Here is a 23,700-nt window from a genome sequence, read left to right on the forward strand (position 1 = left end):
ACACAGACAGTCGCCCGAGTGTGGAATCGAACCCAGGTCCCTGGTGCTGTGAGGTAGCAGTGCTAGCCACTGTGCCACCTGCCACCCCATTCAAGTCCCACTCCAGGACGTCATAACCAAGGAGGATGCATTCACCAAGCAGGTTGAGCATCAATTTGTAAATTCTTCTAGTACAAACCAATGGCAGGCAATAATAGCAAGAGAAATTTTTGGTTAGCCATGTGATAGAAAAGAAATTGGAGCCTCTATTATTATCATCCAAGGTTCCAAGCCTCAGCCAGAATGTAAAAGTGTGTTTCTCACAGAAATTTGTACTCTTTTGAAGAGTGGGTCAGTTTAGTTGGCTGGACAGCTGGTTTGGATCAGATTGGTACCAGCACCAAGTTTGATCCCCATTCCAGCTGGGATGTATTTGAGATCTGCTTCCTTGTACTATTCTTGATAGAGATTGTGGCGCTGTGGATCAGACTGCCTTTGGGCAGAGAACTCGGACGATATGTTTATCTAGAATCACTTATTTGGAAGGACACCACTGATATGAAAAATATGCAAAAACACTAACAAAATTGTTTGTTATTTATGAGGACATTTAGTTTCGGATATATGTTTCTGCATGTTGGAATGTGTAGCAAATGCTGTGTGTCTTTTTAAGGGCATGATTTCAGGTGGTCATCAGTATAAAAGTGCGCTTTTGTTTGGATTTGTAAAGTCCATGGGGATGACTGTATTTCTCATGTTAACTCCAAGTCTGCCGCCGTGCATTGATGAAAAGAAAGAGTTGCATTGGATCATTTACTTGGATCATTTCCCAATCTTGATCAATTGTTGCTCATTCAGGTCAGTAGGCAACAGTTATGTGTGATCTGTGCTAAGTTCTGCAAAGACTCCCTAACCCTGCAAAGTAAAGGTGCTGCTTTCTTCTTGTATTTTATTGAATATAGGGAATTATGTGTGATCTGATTACGAGTACTCCCCGGTGTTTAAAGAATTTGGTTTTGTAGATGCAGATAAAATATTTTCTCCAGATGGTGAATGCAGAACAAGAGATAACCTCAATATTAAGGTCATTGAGGTGTGATGTCAGGAAACACACCTTTATGCAAAGAGTTCCGAACATTTAGAACTTACTCAAAAACCTGCAACCGCTTGATCATTTTGAAGTTTTATAACTGAAATTGGCCGCATTTTGTTAGACAGGGTTACAGAACTAGGGTAGGTATTTCAAGTTGAGATACATGAATGGCGAAACATATTCAAGGGGCTGAATGGCCTACTTTTGTTCCAATATTCTTTTTCAATATTAGTCCATAGCCATGATGACCAGCCTCCAGAGCTGTTGGTTCACATTTGAGTGGAAGCAGGAAAATAATGATGGCCATTGCTATGTTAATTAAGGTAGGAGCTTTGATTAACTTCTGAGTTCTTCTGTGAGGGTAACAGCAGCAAGGTGCTGAAGTCCAAGAAAGTTTGGAACAATATAATTGATGGCATAAGGCACTTTGTCCACTTAGACAGATTGCAGATTCACACACACTCGCTATCACAAGATGAGCCGATGTTTAACAATCCAGTTGTACCATTTTGTTCCTGCTAGTGGAGCTGCTGATCTGCTGAGCATCATTACTCTCAGTGACACCACCAGCCGGAACTGAATGGCAATGCAACTCTGAAATACAATACCTTCAACTCCCTACTTTCCCCCAGTGAAAGAAATTCCATATGTATTGATTGTATTGATACAAAATAGTGTAGTGGACAATGTTTCATACTGGTTTGTAATTCCTATTTTGATGTTAAGTAATTTGAGAATGTGACTAAAGAAGAAACAACTGTACTGGTTATTTGATCACCATAAATTTAGGGCCCAAAAAGACTTATCCTGTGGTTGTGAAATGCATGATGTAAAAATATCACAAAGCATTTTGCAGCTCATAAAGTAATGTTAGAGTGTGTGACAAGGTCAAACAGACAGCAGTGTGGTAATAAAACCACACGATATAGTTGCAGAATTAGGCCATTTGGCCCACTGAGTTTGCTCCACCATTTGATCATGGCCGATATGTTTCTCAACCCCATTCTCCTGCCTTTTCTCCATAACCCTTGAAATCCTCACCAATCAAGAACCTATCTTTCTCTGTCTTAAATACACTCAATGACTTGGCCTCTGTGGGAATGAGTTCCACAGATTAAACACCCTCTGACTAAAGAAATTGCCCCTCATCTCAGTTCAAAAGGGTCGTCCCATCACTCTGAAGCTGTGTCCTCGGGTCCTACTCTGTCCTACTGGTGGAAACATTTTCTTCACGCCCACTCTATCCAGCCTTCTCAGTATTCTGTGAATTTCAATCTGGTCTGCCCTCATCCTTCCAAACTCTTATTGAGTACAGACCCAGAGTCTTCAATCTCTCCTCATATAACAAGCACTTCATCCTGGATCATTGTTGTAAACTTCCTCAGGATCCCCTTCAAGGCCAGCATATCCTACCTAAGATATAGGGCCCACACTGCACACAGTATTCCAAATACAGTCTGACCAGACCCTTGTACTGCTGAGGCTGAACATCTCTGCTTTTGTATTCTAGTCCTCTTGAAATGAATGCTAACATTGCATTTGCCTTGCTCACTGCTGATGAGCTTGCATGTTAACCTTAAGAGAATCCTGAACTAGGACTTCCAAGTCCCTTTGTGCTTCAGATTTCTGAAGCCTTTCTCTGTTTAGAAAATAATTGATTTTTGTGAGGTGCATTGAGTAATAATGCTCCTCTTCAAAAAATGCTGTAGGATATTTTGTGCCTGACTGAGAGGACAACCAGGAATTTGACTTAATGCCTCATCGGAAAGATGTTACCTCTGACATTGCAGTACTTCCTCAGTAGTGCACTGGAGAATCAGCCTGAATGTTTGTGCTCACATCTTGGAGTGGAGCTAAAACTTAGAATCTTCTGACTCAGGTGACAGTGCCAACACCTGAACGCAAATGACATGAAGACAAAAAGGGCAAGCTGTTAGAACATAGAACAGTACAGCACAGTACAGGCCCTCCGGCCCACGATGTTGTGCCGAACTTTTACCTGAAACCTAAGGTCTATCTAACTTCCACCCCTACCTTTATACTATCATCCCTATGCCTATCTAATAGCTGCTTAAATGCCCCTAACGAGGCCGACTCCTCTACCCTCTCCGGCAATGCATTCCACGCCCCAACCACTCTGAGTAAAGAACCTACCTCTGATGTCTGTCCTATATCTACCTCCACTCACTTTAAAACTATGCCCCCTCGTAATAGCTACCTCCACCCTAGGAAAAAGTCTCTGGCTCTCCACACTATTTATACCTCTGATCATTTTGTACACCTCGATCAAGTCATCTCTCATCCTTCGTCGTTCTAAAGAGAAAAGCCCTAGCTCTCACAACCTTTCCTCATAAGATCTTCCCTCCATTCCAGGCAACATCCTGGTAAATCTCCTCTGCACCTTTTCCAACACTTCCACATCTTTCCTGTAATGAGGCGACCAGAACTGGACACAATACTCCAGATGTGGCCGAACCAGGGTTTTGTATAGCTGGAGCATAACTTCACGGCTCTTGAACTCAATCCCTCTATTAATGAAAGCTAACACACCATACGCCTTCTTAATAACTCTATCCACCTGGGTGGCAGCTTTCGGGGAATTGTGGACATGAACCCCAAGATCCCTCTGCTCCTCCACGCTGCCGAGAATCTTTCCGTTAAACCTGTATTCTGCTTTCAAGTTTATCCTTCCAGAATGAATCACCTCTCACTTTTCAGGGTTAAACTCCATCTGCCACTTCTCAGCCCAGCTCTGCATCCGTCAATGTCCCTTTGTGACCTAGAACAGCCCTCCGCACTATCCACAACTTGACCCACCTTCGTATTGTCTGCGAACTTGCTAATCCACCCTTCCACTCCTTCATCCAAATCATTTACAAAAATCTCAAATAGAAGAGGACCCAGAACAAATCCTTGTGCACCATTTTCCGTCCACTACCACCCTTTGTCATCTAAGGGTCAGCCAATTCTGAATCCAATCTGCCACATTTCCCCATATCCCATGCCTCCTTACTTTCTGCATGAGCCTACCATGGGGAACCTTATCAAATGCCTTACTTAAATTCATGTATACCACATCCACTGCTCTACCTTCATCCACGTGTTTGGTCACCTCTTCAAAGAATTCAGTAATGTTGGTGAGGCATGATCCACCCCTCACAAATCCATGCTGATTATCACAAATCAAACTGTGCTTATCCAAGTGATCATAAATCCAATCTCTCCAAGCCCTTTCCAATAATTTGCCCACCACTGAAGTAAGACTAACTGGCCTGTAATTTCCGGGGTTATCCCTGTTCCCTTTTTTGAACAAGGGAGTGACATTTGCCTCTCTCCAATCTTACGGCACTATACCCATGGACATTGAGGACGAAAAGATAATCACCAAAGGCCCTGCGATCTCTTCCCTCGCTTTCCGTAGAATCCTTGGATAAATCCCATCGGGTCCAGGGGACTTATCTATCTTCAAGTTCCTCAGAATTCCTAGTACATCTTCCTAACTAACATCAACCTCCTCTCGCCTACCAGCGTGTTTCACACTGTCCTCCTCTACAACTAGGTCCCCCTCAGTTGTGTACACCGAAGAAAAGTATTCATTAAGGACCTCTCCTATCTCTTTAGGCTCCGTGCACAAGTTCCCTTTACAATCCTTGATCGGCCCTACCCTTTCTCTGGTCATTCTTTTTCCTCACGTACATGTAAAAAGCCTTGGAGTTTTCCTTGATCCTATCTGCCAAGGTTTTCTAATGCCCCCTTATAGCTCTCCTAAGCCCTTTCTTCAGCTCCTTCCTGGCTAACTTGTATCCCAGTAGAGCCTTTTCCGTTCCTTGTTTCTAAACCTTATATAAGCATCCTTCTTCCTCTTACACAGTCATTCGACCTCTCTTGAGAACCAAGGCTCCCTCACTCAACCGCATCTTCCCAGCCTGCTCGGGACAAACATATCAAGCACATGCAGTATGCGTTCCTTGAACAATCTCCACACTTCAATAGTGCTGTTCCCTGACAGCATCTGTTCCCATTTTATATTACCCAGTTCTTGCCTAACAGAATCGTAATTACCCTTCCCCCAATTATAAACCTTACCCTGCTGTATGTACCTATCCTCTTCCATGACTATTGTAAAAGTAACAGAGTTATGATCGCTACCGCCAAAATGCTCTCCTACCAACAGATCTAACACTTGGTCTGGTTCGTTGCCAAGCACCAAATCCAAAGTGTCCTCTCCTCGTGTTGGTCTATCTATATACTGTGTCAGGAATCCTTCCTGAACGCACTGGACAAAATCTGCTCCATCTAAACTACTACAACTAAAATGTTTCCAATCAATATTTGGAAAGTTGAAGTCACCCATGACTACAACCCTGTGACTTCTGCACCTTTCCAGTATCTGCCTCCCAATCTGCTCCTCCACTTCTCTGAAACTATTAGAGGGGTCTGTTTATAAAAAAAAACCCCAACAAAGTGACTGCTCCTTTCTTGTTCCTGACCTCAACCCAAACTGACTCTGTAGACATATCATTCTCGAACTGCCTTTCAGTAGCTGCTATACTCGCCCTGCCTCGCAATGCCACTCCCCCACCTCTCTTTTTCCACCCTCCCTATTTCTTTTAAAGCATCTAAATCCCGGAACTTCCAACAGCCATTCCTGTCCCCGAGTTACCCACGTTTCTGTAATGGCCACAATGTCGTAGTTCCAAGTACTGCCCCATGCTCTAAGTTCATCCGCCTTATTTCTGATACTTCTAGCATTGGAGTATACACACCTCAAACCATCCCTGTGTCCACAATTACGCTCCATTGACTGCATTTCTTTATTAACAACCTGTTGTTAAAGGTATGAAACACCTTTGAGAAACAATAGTGCAAAGTGAATTTTTTTTAAGGAGAGTGGATAAATAATTGGAATAAATTAGGTGTATTGTGAGAGGGTAGGAAAATGGGACTTTGTGTAAATGAAACATACATGATGGTGTAGGGTCCTGCAGGGATACCTAAGACCAACTAGGGAGCAGGTGATGGTTATATGTTGATTCAGAGACATGTGTGATTTGGAATAAACTGACTAGAAAAGTATATACATGCACTCTGTCTAAACAATGTTTAACTACCAGTGTTTAATAATGGGCTTATTGGCTTCTTTTGGAGTTGTAAAATTTAAGAAAAGGCACTAAAAGTCTTAAGTTTTTAACCAACTGTTATTGGGCCCTTCTTTGACCAACTTTCGTGATTCATGTAAATATGCTGTTGTGAAGAATCTTGGCATGTTTTGCTGTTGTAAACATGCCATGTTTATAAAAATTGTGGGTTAATTGATTAAAATTAGTCATTAATCCACTGTTATTTTCTCATTTAACTACTATGATAGTAGAATGTGAATTGGATGAATTGGAGTATGTATTTTTTCACTTAAGCAATTACTGTATTCCTATTGCTCTGTAAAGCGCATTGCTGCTAGAGGCCAAGCAAGGTCTTGGTTTGATGTTTCACACCAAGAGCAGCGTATTCAGTAGTATAGAATTCCTCTAGTGCGGGGAGTGATCTTGCATGAAATTGTGCTTAAGACTTTGGAGTAGGAACTTGAACCCGTGACCTTCTAATGAGGAAGGCATAATGTCTATACTACTGAGCGAAACAAAAGGACTTTTCTTTGGACCAAGCACAACTCTCGATGTGCAGCCTGTCCTTGTGGGAAAGCGACAAGTTGTGTTTTACTCTAACAATGGTGCCAATTGTAAATTGCACTTTAAAAGGAATCCTGAAACTGCTTAGCAAATATTGAGAACTAATGACTGATTTTTGATCTTCTAGAATTGTCTTGACTTCTGGAATAGTCCCCTCTGGGTTGGAAAGCAGCAAGTGTAATCCTTACATTTAAAAGATTGAAAAGAGCAAACAAAGAAACATAGACAATTTTGCCTGACACCAGTAGTTTGGAAAATGCTCAAATCTATTAAAGTACTGGTAACAGGGCAGTTAGAAAATAACTGATTATGTGAAGTCAGCACTGTTTTGTAAAAGGAGAAATGATGTTTGACATATATCTTCAGTTTGTTTGAGGGAATCACGAGCAAGGTAGAAATGGGGTAATTTGAGAATGTGGCATATTTGGATTTTCGGAAGGCACCTCACTAAGGTGACAAAAGGTTGTTACTCAAGATTAGGACTTCTCAGATCGGGTCAATATATTAACATGGATTCAGAATTGGTTAACGTATAGAATATAAAGAGAAGGAACGAGAAGGTCATTTTTTTGGATGGCAGCATACTCAGTGCCTGGAGTAACAGTGCCAGAGTTTTAAATATTGCAATCTATATTAATGACGTGGATGAAAGGACCGATTGTAATGTTTGAGTTTTCTGATAATAGAGGAGAAAGGATGCAAAGAGGTTGCTACGTAATACAGACAAATTTAAGTGATTTGAGCAAAAAGGTGTTAGGGCCTGTAATGTGATGAGATTTGAAACTATCCGTTTTCATTTGATGGTATAATTAGGAGCACAGACCTTGGATTACCATTTTCTCCTAGCAATTTTCTGCTTTTTTTTTTCTCTCACCACCTCTCCTGCTGGTTAACTGGGGGAATGGTACTCGCTCAGAGCATTCCAGGACTGTTTCTCTTGCCTGCATCTGAAAGGTGAGCAACACTACCCAGTGCATTCTGGGTTATGCAGCCCAGTCCTGAATCACCTAGCATCCACACCTTTCACTGTCCAGCAGCCCTTTGCACAGTCAAGAAGGAACCAAGCCTGTTTTGTTGTTCTTCACTAACTCTGTATGGGAGCAGTGGGTCTTTTAAAAGTACATTCGAACTTGCATAAGCAATTTCTTATTGAATAATGGGTGGATATATTTTGAACATTCATCAAAATTTGACTTAATTTCTTGGTTCTTGTGGTTTTTATTTCAGTTGTGTGAATGGTTACACAGTAATGACAGAAACTTCAGGCCTGAAGAAGGTGCTGCTGAACTGCCTCTTGAAAGATCTGCCTTAAGTTTCTATGTTCAGAATCTAGTGGAACAGTACCTGAAGGTTCCAGTGACTGAAGGTAAAAGGCTTCCTTTGATTATTTTTGTTAATTGCATTTTGTTTCATGTGTTTTACATTGAGTTCTATACAACATACCAGTCACCAGTTGAGAGGGTGGCCCATGAGTGGACCTCAGAGTAGAACAGACCATTCAACCCTTGAGCCTCCTCCACTATTGAATGACACCACTGTTGACCTTTTTCCTACCAGTTTCCAACTATGTTGAGTTCGTAATCTTTTTATATTTTTATCTAATCAAAAAAAGCATTTGATCTCAGATTTAAAATTAATTGAAGTTGTATCTACAGACTGCTTTTTGTGAGGGATGTTTCATGCTTCTGCTGCCCTCTGCTTCGCCCCACCCCCACCTTTTGTGTGAAATGTTAGAAGTTTTAACTTTGTCTTGAGTGACCTGACTCTGATTTTAAGGCCTTCTTGACTTATGCTGTTCAGCTAGTGGATGACGTTTCTCTTTATCAACTGTAATAATTCCTTTCAAATTACTAAAAGCTGCATTCAACTGATCCCATACCTTGCTATAATTCAGGGAGGGTTAGCCTAGTTCATGTAATCTCTTCTCAATTGAAAGCTGATAATATTTTGTTCAATATGTTTTGTAAGCTTTATCCTTTCTTTTAAACTTCAAAATGGATGGCTTTATACTTTTGTTGAAATTCATCAACCACAGTTCTGCTTGTTTACCTAGTCTATCAATATCTCACTTTCTAATTTTATGTTGCATGGCTACATCACTCACTGTAGTATCATAATCAAGTAACCAAGATATGGCACCAGTTCAGGCTGTTACCAGTTCAGTTACCCACTGCTTCCCTCCCCTCCCTGGTTGATGAATTATGATTGAGGTGGCCTAGTTCTAAATGACATAGGTGTTAGACTGCGTCTGCAGCAGGTGGTGAAGGAGAGCTTCTTTCACCTGGTCCTCGCCACTCTATCTGTCACATATGCATCTGTCCATGACTGTATAGGTAGGAGGGCATACCACACAGTCATTGTGGAGGCCAACTCCTGTCGTTCCATTGAAAATACCCTACATTGTGTTGTGTAGTGCTACCAGCATGCTAAATGGGATAGATCAGATAGAGCAACTCCAGACTGGGCATTTATGGGTATTGTGGGCTATCAGGAGCAGCAGAATTTGTATTCACCCACAGGTTGTAACCTTATGCTCAGGATATCCTCCACTCTACCACTGCCGTCAAACTAGGGGACCAATCTGGTTCAGTGAAGAGTGCACAAAGGCATGCCAGAAGTATCACAAGGCAAAGCTAAAAATAAAGGGTCAACCTAGTGAGGCTACAACCGGGGCTGTTTGTGTGCCACACAGCAAATGCAGCATGGTATAAAGATGCTAAGCAATCCCATAACCAACAAATCAGACCTGAGCTCTGAAGTATCCAGAGGGACCTCCCAGAAATAGGAGGCTCAAGAAATGGCTCCATCCTCAACAATGGTACAGTACAGCATATCTGTGTAAAAGACCAGGCTGAAACCTTTACACTTATCACTTCTGGCTGAAGATGAATGCATGATCCATCTTGGCCTGCTCCAGCAGTCCCCAGCATCAGAGAATACATTCTTCTGCCAATTTTATTCACTCCATGTGATATGAAGAAATGGCTGAAGGCAGTGGATGCTGACAATATTCTGACAATACTGCTGAAGATGGCAAGGGGAGGAAGTGGCCGAGTGGTATTAACATCTGAACTGTTCATCCAGGGACCAAGTTCATGTTCTTGGGACCTGGGTTCGAACCCCACCACTTCAGATGGTGGAATTTGAATTCAGTAAATATCTGGAATTAAGAGTCTAATAATGGCCATGAATCCATTATCAATTGTTGGAAAAACCCATCTTGTTCACTAAGGTCCTTCTGGGAAGGAAACTGCCATCCTTACCGGGTCTGGTCTACATGTGACTTGTTGACTCTTAACTGCCCTTTGGGCAATTAGGGATGGGTAATAAATTGCTGGCCTAGCCAGTGACACCCTCATCCCATGCTTCAGAAGCAGTAATGCCCTTAGCCAAGCTTTTTCAGTGTCACTTCGGCATCTGTCTTGAAAATTGCCCGGGTATGTCCTGTCCACAAAAGAACAGGTCAAGTGCAACCCAGTCAATAACTGTATCATAAATACAAACTTGATTATCAGTAAAGTGATGAAAGTATTGTTAATAGTAAAAGAATAACCTACTTGCTGCTGGTCAGTTTAGGACCTTCCACAGCTTTACAGATCCTCATTACAGCCTTGATCCAAACATGAATTAAAGAGTTAAACTCCAGAGGTGAAGTGAGAATGACTGGCCTTGACATTAAGGCACCAGTTGGCTCAGGATGGTAGCAACGGGCTTGAGCAGAGTTGGAGACACAAAGGGAGATAGTTGTGAGGTCTGTCATCTCAGTCCGAGGACACCACTGCAAGAGGTCCTCGGGTAATGTCCTAGGCCCCAGGATCTTTAACTGCCTAATCAATGATCTTTCTTCAGTAAAAAGCCAGAGTGGAGATGTGCATTGTGCAATCATCAATGTTCAGCACCATTCGTGACTCTTCAGATGCTGAAGCAGCCTGTGTCTTTATGGAACAAGGAATTCAGGCTTGAGCTAATGTTTGCATGTCGTAAGTGTCAGGCATTGATGATCTCCAAAAGAGAATTGAAACATCACCCCTTGACATTCCATGGCCTTACCAGTGATGAATCCTGCAGAAGATAACTGGACTAGCTATATAAATACAATGGCCAAAAGAGCAGTTCGGAGACTGGGAATTCTGTGGTGAGCAGCTCACCTCCTGTCTCCCCAGTGCCTGTCACCATCTCTAATGAATCATGAATGTGATGGAATTCTCTCCACTTGCCTGGATGAAAGCAATCCCAATCACATGCTTAAGCTCAATGCTACCTAGGACAGACCTACCCACTTGATTGGCACCCCATTCAACAGTTTAAACATCACTTCCTGCCTCAGTGACAGTCACATGTTTCATCTATAAAATGCAATGCAGTAACATAACCAAGGCTCTTTCACAGTGTCTTTCAGGCATATGACCTCTACTGTTTGGAGGGACAAGGGCAGCAGATGTCTGGCAATATCACCATCTGCAAGTTTTTCTTTCAAGCTTCAGAATATCCTGATCTGGAGCTATATCAGTATTCCTTTACAGAGTCAAAACCTTGGAGCTCCCTTTCTAATAACACTATGGGTGTCCCTACAACTGGAGAAAATACAGTGGTTCAAGAAAGAAGCTCTCCATCACCACCTCTAGGACAATTAGTGATAATTAGAGACCATGAACAAATAAAACAAAATACTAAAAGGAGGCACGTAGTTGAAGCTTTCATCTTGTATTCATCAAAACTAGGTCGCCTGAAACACTTAGGGAAAGAATCACCATTTTATAGCACATGAGAAGAGAATGTGTTTGGCTGAGCCATAATTGGAATGGAGATGCAGCAAAGACATTTATCTGTCAATCTTAATTTACCTGCCTGGTTTCAGAATTTGGATCTGGACTTAATGGAGTTGAGAAGGAAGGTATCTGATTGAAACTTAAAGAATACTTGAGATGAGGAGGAATTTCTTCAGCCAGAGGGTGGTTAATCTGGGGGACCCATTGCTTCAGAGGACTATGGAGGCCAAGTCATTTAGTGTATTTGAGACAGATAGATTAGGTTCTTGGTTAGTAAGGGATTACAGGGAGAAGGCAGGAGAATGGGGTTGAGAAACATAGCTGGTGTGATTGAATGACAGAGCAGACTCGATGGGCTGAATGGCCTACTTCTGCTTTTATGTCTTATGGTATAAATAATGACTGGTCAGGAAGTTGCCATGGGGATGTCATAGAGTTTGGCAGTCACCATGGGCACTTTTTTAAAGAAAGGTGTAGTGTATGTACAAATTCTACTGAGAGCCCAGGTGATGATCTTAAATTGGCTTCTAGTGTAACTCTTAGGACAGTCCAGATTATTAAATAAATGATTTCCAACAGCAGAATCGCATCTAATGGTGGATATACTTTTCTGAAACTTGCAAGTATGGGCTGATTGAGCAGGCAAAACACATTTCTGAGATAGGGTGCTGACTAGTCATATTTCTGTATTCTACTTTGACCTCATCCTCATTGTCATCTATGATATAGAGCAAAGTTAGAGGCCAGACACTGCACAGCCGTATAAAGTATTAAAGAAAATTTGTTTCAGCATAAGGCAGTTGTTACTGTAGAGATTCTGCTTTTACATAATTTATAACTTTCCAAACTTGCCATGTGCATCATTAGACAGCAGTATTTTGTGTGTTCTGATTTTTCTCTCCCTCAACTGTGTAGGCAATGGCAAAGTTGAAAAGTAGAACATTTTTCTATTTTGGGCACTTAATGTCAGTGTTAAGCATTCCCAGAAGAGACGTAGCATGAGTCAGATTTGGAGTAAAGCCCCCATAATGGTTCAGAACTAATGTCTCAAAAGAGCACCATTGTCACTTTTTTCTTTATCTTAATCCAGTCCTCTTTACAAGATGAAAACTTAATGAATTTGGCTGAGTTCGCAGTATCTCCATTTACTCCAAATATTCCTGCTCATATTCAATAGATAGATAGATTCTGTACTATTTTTAAAAATGTAAAATAATTCTTGATTATAAATTTACATTTTTACCATGTTAGAACTTTGTTATTGGAGTATTCTAAGATGTTGCTGATTATTAGGTTTCCTAACTGGTACTCAATAAATTTTGCACTGACTTGGAACAATACTACATATAAAAGTATGCAACTAACCATTAGCAAACTTCTGTAGAACTGCTGCTTACAAATCACGTCTGGTCTGAAATTGCAACTTCAGTTAATTCACCAGATACTTCTTGATCCAATAAGTTAAAATTGTACAGATTGCATCTATTGAATATGTGGGAGAATATTTGGAGTAATGGAGATACTGCCCACTCAACTAAATTCGTTAAACGATACTTTGTAATGGCGATACTTTCAACAGCAACAATAGATGTCCTAGAGACCTGAATTTGGGATGTCAAGAGGGTGAAAAAGTTGGCATCAAAAAACTGCAAAAGCTCTTTCTTAATAGGGGAGGGAGGGAGGGAGCAAGAGGAGAGAAGAGTGTCAAAGCCTGATGCATGACTGAGAGCTAATGATGACCTGAAATAGCAAGGGTGTATCAGCCAAAATTGAAAATGATGTTCATTTTTAGTGCAGTAGTGTGAATATTAAATCATGGGGAGGCTGAGACTATTGTGCCTGTTGAGGGAAAAATTCAGAAGTGTTTGAAATAGATGATGATATAAGCCATGCAGAGAAACCAAGGCATTCAATTAATTTGGAAATTGTTTATCAACTATACAACATAGATTAAATCTAACAACTGGCTCCTTTTTGTGTTTGTATGATTCTAGAAGTGCAGAAGATTGTTTTCAGAAGCTCACAAAAGACCATATTTGCACTATCAGAGCCTTGAGTCTTTCAGTTTCTTCCAATTTGTTTTGCCTTTTATTTTACCAGTCAGTGTTTTTCATTCTGTCTGAGAAATCAGTGATAAACATTGGGGCATGTAATGCTGTTACTGGTATAACTGAGCAATCATGTTGTGGACTGTTAGTTCTGATACTCAATACTTCCGGGCCCTAGACCTACATGTTTCAGTTTGTTTTATCAAAACAAACGTGAAATGTTGAGTGGTTCCCAGCATTGACTTAAATTGTAAGCCTTTGTTCCCTCTTTTGACTTGGGGGAGACTTGGCTTATATATGCAACTTAGAGTCATAGAGCTGTACAACTCATCCATACCGAACAGATATCCTAAATTTAATGTAGTCCCATTTGCCAGCATTTGGCCCATATCCCTCCAACCCCTTCCTATTTATACACCCATCCAGATGCCTTTTAAATGTTGTAATTGTACCACCACTTCCTGTGGCAGCTCATTCCATATACATGCCATGCTGCATGAAAAAGTTGGCCCTTAGGTCCCTTTTTAAATCTTTCCACTCTCGCCTTAAACCTATGCCCTCTTGTTTTAGACTCCACTACCCTGGGGGAAAGACGTTGGCTATTTATCTATGCCCCTCGTGATTTTATAAACTTCTATAAGGTCACCCCTCAGCCTCCAAGCTCCAGGGAAAATAGTCCCAGCCTATTCAGCCTCTCTCTATAGCTCAAACCCTGGCAACATCTTTGCAAATCTTTTCTGATCCCTTTCAAGTTTCACACCATCCTTCCTATAGGCAGGGAGACCAGAATTGAATGCAGTATTCCAAAAGTGGCCTAACCAATATCCTGTACAGCCACAACATGACCTCCCAACTCTATACTCAACGCACTGACCAATAAAGGCAAGCATATCAAATGCCGCCTTCACTATCCTGTCTACCTGCGACTGCACTTTCAAGGAACTATAAATCTGCACTCCAAGGTCTCTTTGTTCGGCAACACTCCTCAGTGCCTTACTATTAAGTGTATAAGCCCTGCCCTGATTTGACTTGGCAAAATACGGTACCTCATGTTTATCTAAATTAATCTCCATCTGTCACTCCTCGGCCCATCAGCCCATCTGATCAAGATCCTGTTGTACTCAGAGGTAACCTTCTTGGCTGTCCACTGCACCTCTAATTTTGGTGTCATCTGCAAACTTAATAACCATCACTCCTATGTTCGCATCCAAATCATTGATTATAAATGACAATAAACAATGGACCCAACACTGATCTTTGTGGCATTCCGCTGGTCACAGGCCTCCAGTCTGAAAAGCAACCCTCCACCGCCACCCTTTGTCTCCTACCTTTGATCCAGTTCTGTATCCAAATGGCTATTTTTCCCTGTATTCCACTTGATCTAACCTTGCTAACCAGTCTATCAGGCGGAACCTTGTCGAACACCTTACTGAAGTCCATATAGATCATGTCCACCACTCTCAGTCCTTTTCATTACTTCTTGAAAAATTTAATCAAGTTAGTGAGACATGGTTTCCCACCCACAAAGCTATGTTGACTATCGTAATCAGTCCCTGCCTTTCCAAAAACGTGTAAATCCTGTCCCTCAGGATTCTCTCCAACAACTTGCCCACCTCCGATGTCAGGCTCATTGGTCTGTAGTTTCCTGGCTTTTCCTTACCACCTTTCTTAAATAGTGGCACCACGTTAGCCAACCTCCAGTCTTCCGACATCTTGTCTGTGGCTATTGATGATACAAATATCTCAGCAAGGGGCCCAGCAATCACTTCCCTAGCTTCCCACAGAGTTCTAGGGTACACTTGATCAGGTCCTGGGGATTTATCTACCTTTATGTGTTTTAAGACATCCAGCACCTCTACCTCTATAATATAGACATTTTCCAAGATGTCGCTATTTATTTGCCCAAGTTGTCTAGCTTCCATGTCCATCTAGACAGTAAACACTGCAAAATAGTTGTTTACTATCTCCCCTTCTCCTGCAGTTCCACACATAGGTGGCCTTGCTGATCTTTAAGGGCCCCCTTCTCTCCCTAGTTGCCCTTTTGTCCTTAATGTATTTGTAGAATTCCTTTGGATTTCCTTAACCATATTTGCCGAAGCTATATCATGACCCCTTTTTGCCCTCCTGATTTCCCTCTTAAGTATACTTCTGCTGCCTTTATATTCTTCTGGGGATTTACTTGATCCCTGCTGTCTATACCTGACATATGCTTCCTTTCTTTCTTGACCAAAATCTCAATTTCTCTAGTCCATCCAGCATTCCCTACACCTACCAGCTTTGCCCTTCACCCTAACAGGAACGTACTGTTTCTGGACTTTCATTATTTCATTTTTGAAGGCTTCCCAGTTTCCAGTTGTCTCTTCCCTGCAAATATCTGTTCCCAGTCAACTTTTGAAAGGCCTTGCCTAATATAGTCTAAATTGGCCTTCCTTCAATTTAGAAATTTAACTTTTAGATCCGGTCTATCCTTTTCTGTCACTATTTTGAAACTAGTAGAATTATGATCATTGGCCCCAAGTGCCCCTCTACTGACACCTCAACCACCTGCCCTGCCTTATTTCCCAAAAGTCGGTCAAGTTTTATCCGTTCTCCAGCACGTACCTCCACATACTGAATAACAAAATTTTCTAGTACACGCTTAACATCTTGCATAAGTTGCAATCTGTAGAGTTTGAAGATCTGCATTTGTACAATGTTTCTTGACCTGATGTAGTCTGGCCATTTCCCTCATGCAACTCCGACAAAAAGTAGTAAATTGGCACTGAACAGCATTGAAGGGTGAGGGAGGATCATCTAAGATTCTGTGAGCCACCTGGATCATTTGTTTGAAAATAGTCTTATTGACTAACCAACCTGGATGCTGCAAGTCTGTTTCATGCAATATGTATTACATCTAACATGCATTTATGTGCTTTCTTCATAACTAGGAGAAAATGCCAGTTTAATGCCAGATTGTTTTGAGGCCCAGCTTGTTGCCAGGATGATTCTCCTAGCTGCTGACATCGAAGGACAGTACAACACTCAAGGGTAGATTCTATTATTCTCAACGAATATCTAGTAATCCAAAGCATAAATTGAAAACAACCTTTCTGCATATTTTTGCTGGTATTGTTTGGTCTGTTTGTGGGTCATCTTTCATGAACTTCAGTGAAGCTGTAGTATTAATGCCAGTCAGCGATTATTCTGAATCAGTACAATGTTGGATTTTTTTCATTCTGTCAAATTTGAGCAGTGAAAGACAACCTGCAGCATAATAGCAGATTTTTGTCATTCTGAATTTCGGTTTTCATTGCTGGAAGAATGGGGTGGGAGTCGGGGGATGGGGTGGCAGGAGAAATTCAAACTGATCTGAGTATTGCACAAGAGATGTATAATAAATTTTGAATAGTATTAGCTTAAAGGGCCTACTGCTTTAAATTCCAACAATCTGTATACCACTCCTTAGATTGCATCTGCATTGTGTTTCATTTCTCCTCTTATCTGTCCCACTGTACTAGTGCCCAGCTCAGACCAAGACCATGCTAAGCTTCATAATCATTGTGGTTTAACATCAGATAATACATAAGACAACACAAAAACTGAATTTTTAAATTGCAGAGAGAGCTCAAAGGAGACATTAGTGGAAAAAATTGCCAGTTCAGGTTAGAATCTTCAAGGAAAGAAAAAGTAGTTGATTACTTTGGAACTTGAAGATGGGAAGAGGCCTGCTCCACCATTCATAGAATCCCTACAATGTGGAAACAGGCCCTTCGGCCCAACAAGTCCACACTGACCCTCAATGCATCCCATCCAGACCCATTCCCCTATAACCCACCTAATCTATACATCTCTGAACAATTTAGCATGGCCAATCCACTTGCCTGCACATCTTTGGACTGTGGGAGGAAACCGGAGCACCTGGTGGAAACCCGTGCAGATACAGAGAGAATGTGCAAACTCCACACAAACAGTCGCCCGAGGGTGGAATTGAACCAGTGTTCCTGGTGCTGTGAGGCAGCATTGCTAACCACTGAGCCACCGTGCTGGCAATTAGATCATTGCTGATATATGTCTCTGCTCCATATACCATAATAACTTTACCAAACCTCCAGGTGTAAAGTTTTAAAATTTACAATTAATTCTTGTACTGAACAGGTTTTTGGGAAGGGTGTTCCAGATTTGGATTACTGTTTATATGCGAAGTGCTTCTAAGCATCACCTCTGAAGAATCTAAATCTATTTGTGCCCCTTGTTTTGTGCTCACCCACCAAATTTAACCAGTAAGGAGTTATGTTATTCATGATGGATTAATAGGTATCAGCAAGAGGGCACACAGACATGATTTAGGAGAGTCGCAGTTTAGAGAAGTTGTAGTGAATTGGGAATGGGCAGTAGACCAAATTAATTAATCGCTATCACAGCCTGGTTACACTAGCTTTACTTGTTGAGCGTGTGCAGGTCAGCATTCGGCAGTGCTATTTATCTGCAGTAGTCTGGGACTATGAAGGGTGTCAAAGAATGAAAAGGTGCCATAACATAAAACATAAAGCAAAAAAAAAAGTTCTTACTCATGTGACTTGGATTATAAATATCATGCAACGTTTGCTGTTGCATGATTAATGCAGAAGATGGATAAGAGGCTAGAGTAAAATGTTTGACTTTTTGAAGTTCTGCCCTTGAAGGTATCAAAACTGTTGGAAACACAATTTCCCATGTATTTTCTCTCTTAATGACCCTTGCTTTTCCTTTTATTTAATGGAAGGGATCGGAAGGCGTTGGTTTGTTTCTTGCATCCCCTTCTAGATGCTTTAAAGAAGCTGACTACTCGTGCTTATTTACCTGTGCTGAAAGCAGACAAGAGCCTGCAGCTGTTATTCAAGCTGTCGGAGATGTCTGTCCCAAAACACCACAGAAGACCAGAAGGTTGGTTAACCCCTTAAGATATTAATCTCTGTTAGCAGGCTTAAAGTTTCTGAAGGCTTCGAATAATGTGCATTCTGTGTTATTTTTTTTTTGTTTTTTGTCTCTCTCTCTCTCCCCTGTGCTGAATGTTTTACTGTCTTGTTGGATAGCTTTGGGATACCGCTACCCACTTTGCCTGATGACCTTTATTCACATAAGAGCCTTTTCATTTCTTATCTGCCATCTACCAGTTGTTTCCATCAGGCAGCAACAATTGGTGAGCAAGAGCAGAAATTCTGGCTGATTTCGTTTTGTCTGCCTTTACTCAAGGTATGGTTCTAGCTATGCTCCAACCATACTAGTTAAGGTCAGAAGCTCTTTGTTAAATAATGATCAAATCTGGGGCCTTTCCAGTAGTCTGGACTTTGAAGTTACACTTGACTGGTCAGTTCTGATGATGTCAGAGCCACTGCACAGAAGTGGAGATGAAGCTTCAGTCAGATTGTGTTTGACAGTCTCCTTATTCCTACTGTTTACTTAGACTCGCATTACGAGAGTTGGCATGGAATGTTGTGTGTTCATGGAAAGACAAAGCATCCAGTACTATGCACTGCACTGAAGATTGCCCAGGGTCTTTGACCCTTTCTCCACTTGGTTGAGATTTTTGCTACAAAACGTGGAATGACAAGATGATACGAAGATGGCCAGTCATGTCCTGCCTCCATAACTAATTCACAAATTTCCCAGCCTTCTAATAGATTTTCTTCTACGGTGTTCAGACCCAACATGTCCTCTGGGACTGGGCTGTGCTATTAAGATTCACAAGTTGATTTTAATAATATTGAACATCCACTCCTTCCCTTAAAATGTGCCGACAGGAGGAAATGGAATCATATTGAATTCCTCAGCCATATTATGTTTTCACTTTTGTCACTGGATATCAATTTTTCAAAGTTAGGAAGTCTGTTCTTTGGGACTTAAAGAGAAGTCAAAGTAATAATGAAGCAGGAAAGGATAATTGTAATGCTTTCTATTTTAAGAAACTATAATTGTTGGGTTTCTATATTTGAGCTGTTAGTGGCTAAATTGTAATGGGGCCATTAGCTGTTTCCTGCATGAACAAGAGATTATGATAATTCAAGGTACTGTGCTATCCAATCTTATTTTTTTGTAAGAATTGAGATGTAGAAAGTTACATAATACAGGAAATCTGCTCAGAAGCTCCTTTTGAACTTAGGCCATTTGAATTGCAAAATTTGTATAAAATACAGCTGTTAATATTTTACTGCTTGCAGTGCTGAAGAGTGAGCGTTCTTCAGATGTGAAAATGTGCTTTAATGTGGCGACTTCTCATTTATGAATGCAGTCCAACGAATTTTTGTCAAAGTTTAAATGAGAATGTATTATGTAACTTATTTTAGTATGTAGTATTTTATTTAGTTTTTTTTGTCTTTCAGCCCTCCAGTTCCCATCCCTTTCATTGCCCAATAGATTTGAACATCAATATCACTGAAATAAGACAGTTTGTCAAGGCTTGCACTCATCAGGAAATTCATCGATGTAGAGAGGAATACAATTTTTATACTGTATGAGCCGAGGGTGCTGATCATTGGCAGTTCAGCTCTGGTTGGAGGAGGCATTGCCGTGGAGAATACATCAGTTAGATGATGAGTGACATTTAACCACCAAGCTTTGTTTAGATTTAAACCGGGCAGTTTGACTCTGGTAAAGGCATTGCCTTGAGGAATCATCCAGAGCCTAACCTATTTTGTTAAGTTGAAAAAGGCGCAATGTGTGTACATGTTCGTTCTGTCTGTAAGGAGCAGCATCATGCAAACAATGTATATAGCTTGCAGCATGCATAGGTGCATCACACTGTGAGCCTGACAAACAATCTTTAAATTGGTTGTCAGTGTAATTTTTAGCATACTTGGGATTATTTAGCAAATATTGCCCGAATGTAGAAACATAGGAGGAGTATGCCATCTGGCCCTTCAAGCCTGCTCTGCCATTCAATATGATCGTGGCTAATCATCCAACTCAGTAGCCTGTCCCTTTATACCTTTTGATCTCGTTATCCCTAAGAACTATATCTAACTCATTGAAAATATTCAATGTTTTGGCCTCAGCTGCTTTCTGTGGCAGAGAATTCCACAGGCTCACCACGTTCTGGGTGAAGAAATTTCTCCTTCTCTCTTTCCTTATTGGCCTACCTGTATCCTGAGATAGATCTCTGGTTCTGGACTCCCTGGTTATTGGGCGCATCCTTCCTGTGTTAATCCTGTCTGGTCCTGTTAGAATCATTGAATGACATTTAATGTTTGGCCCTATTTAGAATTCTACAATGCTGGATGACTATGGTGAGTACCTTGTTGCAAACATCCAAAGTGATATGCTGTTCAATGTAATCTGCCAGTTTTAGTGAGCAGGCAGTAACTTCCAAGCCTCTGGTCTGATCAGTGTCGCCATTGTTTTGCAATAAGTTCAGATGGACCCGATTTCAGCCTCAAGTATACAAAATGAGTAAATGGCTAAGGGTTTATTTATATGATTGCTGATCAGACCAATCTTGTAGTGCGTGGAACTGTAGGAATCTCATGTGTATGAACCATTGAAAAACACTTGCAGCAGACGGTCTTCTAGAACCCTCTGACAGATTTCTCAACAAACGCATCAAAGAAAGGGAACTTATTTGACTGCTCATTTCAAAAGTATATTTGAATGCAGGATGGAACCCACTAAAATATACAAGGCAATTCTTGCATGCAGCTACAGATTCAAATATACTAAATAATGGGATGCAATGGCATAGTGGTAATGTCACTAGACTTGTAATCCACAACCTTTGGCTAATGTTCTGGAGTGTGGGTTAGAAACCCATCATGGCAGATAGTGAAATTTGAATTTAATTTAAAAAAAACTCTGGAATAAAAAGCTACTGCAATGAGCAACCAGGTAATCATTGTCAATTGTTGGAAAAACTCATCTGGTTCGTTAATATCTTTTAAAGAAGGAAATCTGTTATACTTTGCTTCTCTGGCATACATGTGATTCCAGATCCATAATGTTGTTGACTCGTAACTACTCTCTGGGCAGTTAGATATAGGCAATAAATGCTGACGTAGCCAGAGATGTTCACAACCCGTGAACAATTTTTTAAAAAAATTACAAGTGTATATCCTAATCACATGATTAAACTCACATTATATTGCCCAAACTCATGAATAGACGAAGGCTGCCACTATTGATCCTGAAAAGAGCTCAGTATATCTCGGATTACCTTGGAAAGGGGTGGTATCTCAAAAATTTGAACAGTAGGTAAAGTTAGCTGTTTCATGCTGCAGTTGTGTGGTAGCAACATGAGTGATGTTCATCGCAAACAAGATACAGCCATCAAGCCAAGAAATTCTGTATATCATACAAGTGATTAATGTGATATTTGAGTTTCATTATTAGTGTGATGTTCAGTATGTAGACCATGTATCCCAAAGATATATGGTTTCCCATAACATATCCTTTTGGCTGTTAGCAAAAAGCAAGCCACTCATAGTATGCAGCCAGTCTGTATATCTCTAAATGTAAACACACTTTCCAACATTAGATATGGTTCTGTGATTGGATAGCATTCAATGAATAATCCCAAGTGTACAAACACAACCAATTTTGGATTATCAGTCAGGCTTGCAATGTGGCGCACTTGCACATACTGGCAACCTACATATTAATCTATAGGGCCTTGTATTTGGAGTCATAGAGTCATACAGCATGGAAACAGACCCTGGAGAGAGGAAGAATGTGCGCACATTTTGTGCAAAATGACCCTGAGCATCCTGTTGTCTGTCACTTCAACACATCACTGTGTTCCCTGGCCAACATCTCTGTCTCAGGCTTGCTGCAGCTCTAGCGAAGCTCCGTGCAAGCTGGAAAAAGTGCATCTCATTTTCTGCTTGGGGTCCCTGCAACCTTCAGGACTCCATATTGAGTTCAATAATTTTAGATCCTGAGCACCTTCTACCATGTCCTTACCCCAACTCTCCCACACCCAACTTTGTTGTCACATGAACTGCTACAGCAGCCAACCCATTTTCTGCTACTAATAGTTCCCATTAGCAGCACGTAATTCTCCCAGGCTGACCTTTACCCATTCCTTTGTCCGTCCAACCAATGTTCTATCTCTCTAATGTTTTCATAGCTACGATCAGTTCTGATGAAGGGTCACAAGACCTGAAACATCAATTCTGCTTTCTCTTCACAGCTGCTGTCAGAACTACTGAGTTTTTCCAGCAATTTCTGTTTTAGTTTCTGATTTACAGCTTCTGCAATTCTTTGGCTCTTTATTATTTACCATAAAAGACCATGCTTTCAGAAAAGTGTTTTTAGCAAACTACGTGAGACTGAAAAGTGGGATTATCGTGAAACCAAGAGCAAGTAACGTAATTTGTGTCAACAAAATTTACATCATGGCAATGTATGTAAGTGTACTTGCCAGCAGTGAACCCAATGCACTTTTTAAATATATCCTGGCTCTGTGTTACAGATTTTTGATCTGTAACAAATTAACATTGCTAGTGTTGCTAAACTTTTTGGATGCCAGCCTGTCAAGTTTCTCATTTGTGACAGATGGAAACTGTGCTGCAAGTCTTCTAAAATAATTTCTAATTTATCACAGAATGTTTGGCAAACCACTCCAACGGAGGGTCATAGTATGCCATATTCCTTCATGTACGCATCAAAGAGAAAAATCATCCATTTCACTAAATTAGGAGCACCAGTAGCATCTCGACGTTCAGATATTTTTGGCTGTATCCTTTTGGTACATGTACTTAATGAAAATCTAGCAGTATTGGTCTTAAAAATTTGATTGACCTAGCATCAATTATATTTTCTATGGGTGTATAGCATTTTAAAATTAGGCCTTTTGGTCTAGATTTCCCTGTCAGAGAAAATGGTCTCTCTGTAATCTAACCTTTGAAATCTTATTAACATTTCAAATCTCAAGATTTGTTCAAGGTATGACAAACATTGCTAATTTGTTCATCTGCTGGATAGTTCATGCAAGCAAGGATGCTGGGTTATTGATTGACAATAGTACAATGATATTAACTTCATGACGTTAATAAGCATAGCAGAAGAAGTGTAACATTTGAAATTACACTGCAATTTTGGAACAATCACAGAATGTTTGAAGTCAAAATTTTAGCCAATCGTAACCCCTTAACAAATTGCAAAATCTGCAATGACAAGCA

General features: G+C 40.8%; 1 protein-coding gene across 1 annotated transcript in view; it reads left to right on the top strand.

Moving 5' to 3' along the window:
* tarbp1 (TAR (HIV-1) RNA binding protein 1) overlaps positions 1–23,700 on the top strand; it is a 107,321-nt gene that overhangs the window by 25,418 nt on the left and 58,203 nt on the right. Inside the window, exons 10-12 of the mRNA XM_048601372.1 lie at positions 7,984–8,122; positions 16,501–16,600; positions 18,315–18,475. Coding sequence (XP_048457329.1) covers positions 7,984–8,122; positions 16,501–16,600; positions 18,315–18,475 — 400 coding nt within the window. The remainder of the gene's footprint in view (positions 1–7,983; positions 8,123–16,500; positions 16,601–18,314; positions 18,476–23,700) is intronic.

The sequence above is a fragment of the Rhincodon typus genome, chromosome 9 (genome assembly GCF_021869965.1).
Source record: "Rhincodon typus isolate 14 chromosome 9, sRhiTyp1.1, whole genome shotgun sequence".
NCBI lineage: Eukaryota > Metazoa > Chordata > Chondrichthyes > Orectolobiformes > Rhincodontidae > Rhincodon > Rhincodon typus.